This window comes from Rhinopithecus bieti, unplaced genomic scaffold, assembly GCF_001698545.2.
Source record: "Rhinopithecus bieti isolate Rb0 unplaced genomic scaffold, ASM169854v2 scaffold_38735, whole genome shotgun sequence".
Classification (NCBI taxonomy): Eukaryota; Metazoa; Chordata; class Mammalia; order Primates; family Cercopithecidae; genus Rhinopithecus; species Rhinopithecus bieti.
The window spans coordinates 178,492-182,549 of record NW_016816612.1 but is presented as its reverse complement, the minus strand read 5'-3'; the positions used below and the strand labels follow the sequence as shown (position 1 = coordinate 182,549).

Below are 4,058 nucleotides of genomic sequence, written 5' to 3'. Positions count from 1 at the left end.
AAAAGTAGACAGGACCATTTATCTGGGTAAGTTATTTGCACCGCAAGCAGACCACTTCGTTTTGGCCACGTGTCCTTGCTGTTCTCATTTGTGACTTTCACATGGGAGATCGTTGGGTGCTTTGCAAATGTGTTCTTTTCACTCTGAAGAGGGAGCAGGAGCTTAAACCCAGGGCTGGCATCACTTGTAAGTTACCTACTACTTTGAACTTGAACTTTTTACATCTAAGCTAGTGCTTTTGTTTTTCAGCCAGAGAATGAAATGTACATGGTTTCTACCTATTTATATTAAAATACCCTGGGGGTTTCTGAATTTATTCGCTGGCCTGTATTGTTGGCACATTTTAAACTCTGACTTGCCATTAAGAGATGTTAGTAAGTACATATTTATGAAATAAGAAATAGAGAAACATTTTGGAAAGTAAAAATATATTTAGAAAGAGGAACCAAAACCTTTAGAAAATTAGCAGTATTGATAATACATTGAAACATAGAGCTTTTCTGCACATATTTCATTGAGATCACATACAACTGAGAGGTCTAATATTGGTAAGTATATATATAATATATATATATATGTCTTTGTATATTTTTGATAGACTTGGAAACATTTTATCATGACACAGTAGGAAATGACAGGAAAATTGATGTGATCTCCAGAATTATGACCACTCATGGGCTTAGAAGTCACCTAAATTAGAATTGACTATATATACATTTTCCATAAGCAAGGGCACATTGGTTTAGAAAATATATTTTGCCCCTCTGATAATCAGATTTTTTTGATTGGTTTTATCTCTTTAGATTCTTTATGATGATGGGAAAATGGTAGAAGAAGTAGATGGCCGAGCCACACAGAAGTTAATTGTCAACCTGAAGCCTGAGAAGTCATATTCATTCGTGCTGACAAATCGTGGAAACAGTGCTGGTGGGCTGCAGCACAGGGTCACAGCAAAGACTGCACCAGATGTATTACGTACCAAGCCTGCCTTCATTGGGAAGACCAACTTGGATGGCATGATTACTGTGCAACTGCCTGAAGTACCTGCAAATGAGAATATAAAGTAAGTTGATTAAAGGGTTAGGGCTGAAGGAAAGAATTATTGGTAAATAAGAACGTTATGTCTCAAAATTATAGAGGTCATAAAAGAAGATATTGCTTAATGTAGTGAAAGATTCTTCTGCTCAGACTCCCAGTTTTGCTATCTGAGGTCTGTTATAACATGTCCTAGTATTCATTGTAACACAGATTTTCGTTAATTTAACACTGAGTTTTTAATCTGTGTTACAGGGACAGTGTTATTTAGGAGAAACACAAAACATATAGAACATTGTTCTTACTACAAAGCTTTTTGTTTGTTTGTTTGTTTTTTGAGACAGAGTCTCTCCCTGTTAACCAGGCTGGAATGCAGTGGTGCAATCTCAGCTTACTGCAAGCTCCGCCTCCTGGGTTCAAGTGATTCCCCTGCCTCAGCCTCCCGAGTAGCTGGGATTACAGGTGCCTGCCACCATGCCCGGCTAATTTTTTGTATTTTTATTAGAGACAGGGTTTCACTGAGTTAGCTAGGATTCTCAAACTCCTGACCTCGTCATCTGCCCACCTTGGCCTCCCAAAGTGCTAAGATTACAAGCGTGAGCCACTGCGCCTGGCTACTGCAAAGCATTTTATGTCATAGTTTATGAATAGGTGATTAACTCTAATATTTGGCAAAATATTTTTCTAATTATGAAGACATCTTACAGAGTACTATAAGATTGAAAAAAACATTGGGTGAAATTAGATGATGGTGTATGACACTGATGTATTACAAATAGGAAAAATTCCAACAAGTTAAAGTGAAAAATGACATTGGAGAAAAATATAAACATTAGAAAATTCAAGTGGTCTGGTTCGAATGTAGCACAGCATAGAGGCCAATAGGCCTGAAGTGAAAAATTAAATCTGGTCAATTAAATAGTTTGTCCAAGGACATATAGCTAGTTGGTTGCATAACTAGTAGAAGAAAAAAGTATTTTCACCAAAATGTATGAACTACAAGTACTGTGGTGGACCCCGGGGAATTAAAAAAGATGGATTCCTGACTTCAAAGACCTTACCATAGAGTGAGAGGGATACAGAGAAACAGACAGATGTAGTAAGCGTGAATGACAGAATTATGCTTTATCTTAAGAGCAGCTGATTCAGAATGGGTCAAGGAAGTTTCTGATCCCTTAATCTTAAGGGATAAATAAGAGTCATACAAATAATAAAAGAGAGACTATTTGCAAAGGGAGTGGTATGTGCATAGGCCCATTACTAAAGGCACTCAATGGTGCCATACGGCTGGATCCCAGAGTGCCTGGCCACAAGTAACAAGAGAAGGAAGAAGGAGGCATACAGGAGCCAAGGGTAAACCCTGAAGTGAAAACTATATCCTCTAGACAATGGGAAACCATTAAAGCTCTTTATACAGGAGAGTGGCATGATAACATTTCTGTAATACATAATAAAATTCCATTTTAGGAAATATTTGTTGAGTATCTCTTGTGCTACCTGTTTGGAATAAGAATAAATCCTTTGTCATTTCTTGTATCTCACATCCTCAAGTTTAGATGAAACTTGCTATGTCAGGTTTGAAGGTCAAGCAGAGAGGCATTTATCCATAGCTCATATATTGTTGGAAGTTGGATAGACTGGAGCACCATAGACAGTCTATCCATAGACTGGAGTGCTCCATAGACTGGAGCACCCAAGATTGTTGGGAGGTGGTCACATAGTTAGTTGACTCTAGGCAAATAACAAGATTCTAAAGGAAGGTGATGATGATGGAAATAGGATGCAGAGGCAGACATGAGATACACTAGAGTAGTAGTACAGCATAAATTAGCTGCTTTAATGATGAGATCAAGACAGTAAAATATGGCTCTGAGGTCTGAGCTTGGATGACAATGAATGATGCTGTCATCCTAAAGGATACAAACATTCAGAAGTAAATGAGTGTAACGTTGGGTGTATTAATATGAAATATCAGTGAAATACCTAGTTAGAAATGTGGGCTTAAAGAAGTTACTAAGGTTAAAGATGGCCAGGCATGGTGGCTCACACCCGTAATCCCAGCACTTTGGGAGGCTGAGGTGGGCAGATCACAAGGTCAGGAGTTCGAGACCAGCCTGACCAAAATGGTGAAACCCCATCTCTACTAAAATACAAAATTAGCCGGGCATGGTGGCACACGCCTGTAATCCCAGCTACTCAGGAGGCTGAGGCAGGAGAATTGCTTGAACCTGGGAGGTGGAGGTTACAGTGAGCCAAGATTGTTCCACTGCACTTCAGCCTGGGCGACAGAGCTATACTCTGTCTCAAAAAAGAAAAAAAAAAAAACAGATTATAGATATACATTTAGTTGTTGTTAACTAAATAGGAATGGTTTCATGGAAGAAGACAGAATTATTAAAGCAATGAGGGGAAAATGTGAAGCAAAAGACTAAAAGAAAGGTCTCAGTTAATAGGAAGAAGAGAGCCAGTAGAGGACACAGAGGGGGATTATTGGAAATCTAAGAGGAGAACTGAGCCAGAGCAGCATGGCAAAGGGATTTTCTAGAAGGAGAAAAATTCAAAAAGTGGTCAAAAACTCCCCAAACTCCAGAAAACTTAAAGCAGATGGCTGAGAAAATCACGTATTAAAAAATGCAAGCAGAAATAAGAAGTTTTAAAATAGTATAATTTGTGTAATTTAGGTATAATTAATAAATTCAGACATGATACACATCCTAAAACAACCTTTCCTGAGTAAACTTTCAATTATTGTTTATTTGATAAAATAATTGATGAATTTCAACTAGGTGACAAAATTTCAAAAGATTCTTACTGAAATCAGTGAAAAGAATTTCTAAAAGATTATTACTAAAATAAATTCAGTGAAAAGAATTTCTAAAAGATTATTCCTAAGATAAATTCAGTGTAAAATAAAGTCTTCACATTTGTCTACTCTTTTCTTCCTTTCTTCCTTTCTTCCTTTCTTCCTTTCTTCCTTTCTTCCTTTCTTCCTTTCTTCCTTTCTTCCTTTCTTCCTTTCTTCC

The 4,058-nt window shown here is 37.4% G+C and overlaps 1 protein-coding gene across 1 annotated transcript in view; it reads left to right on the top strand.

Moving 5' to 3' along the window:
- The window catches only part of LOC108517204 (receptor-type tyrosine-protein phosphatase delta-like), a 497,564-nt gene that overhangs the window by 315,261 nt on the left and 178,245 nt on the right, over window positions 1-4,058 (top strand). The window contains 1 exon segment of the mRNA XM_017854985.1: window positions 804-1,063. Within this exon segment, the coding sequence (XP_017710474.1) occupies window positions 804-1,063 (260 nt within the window).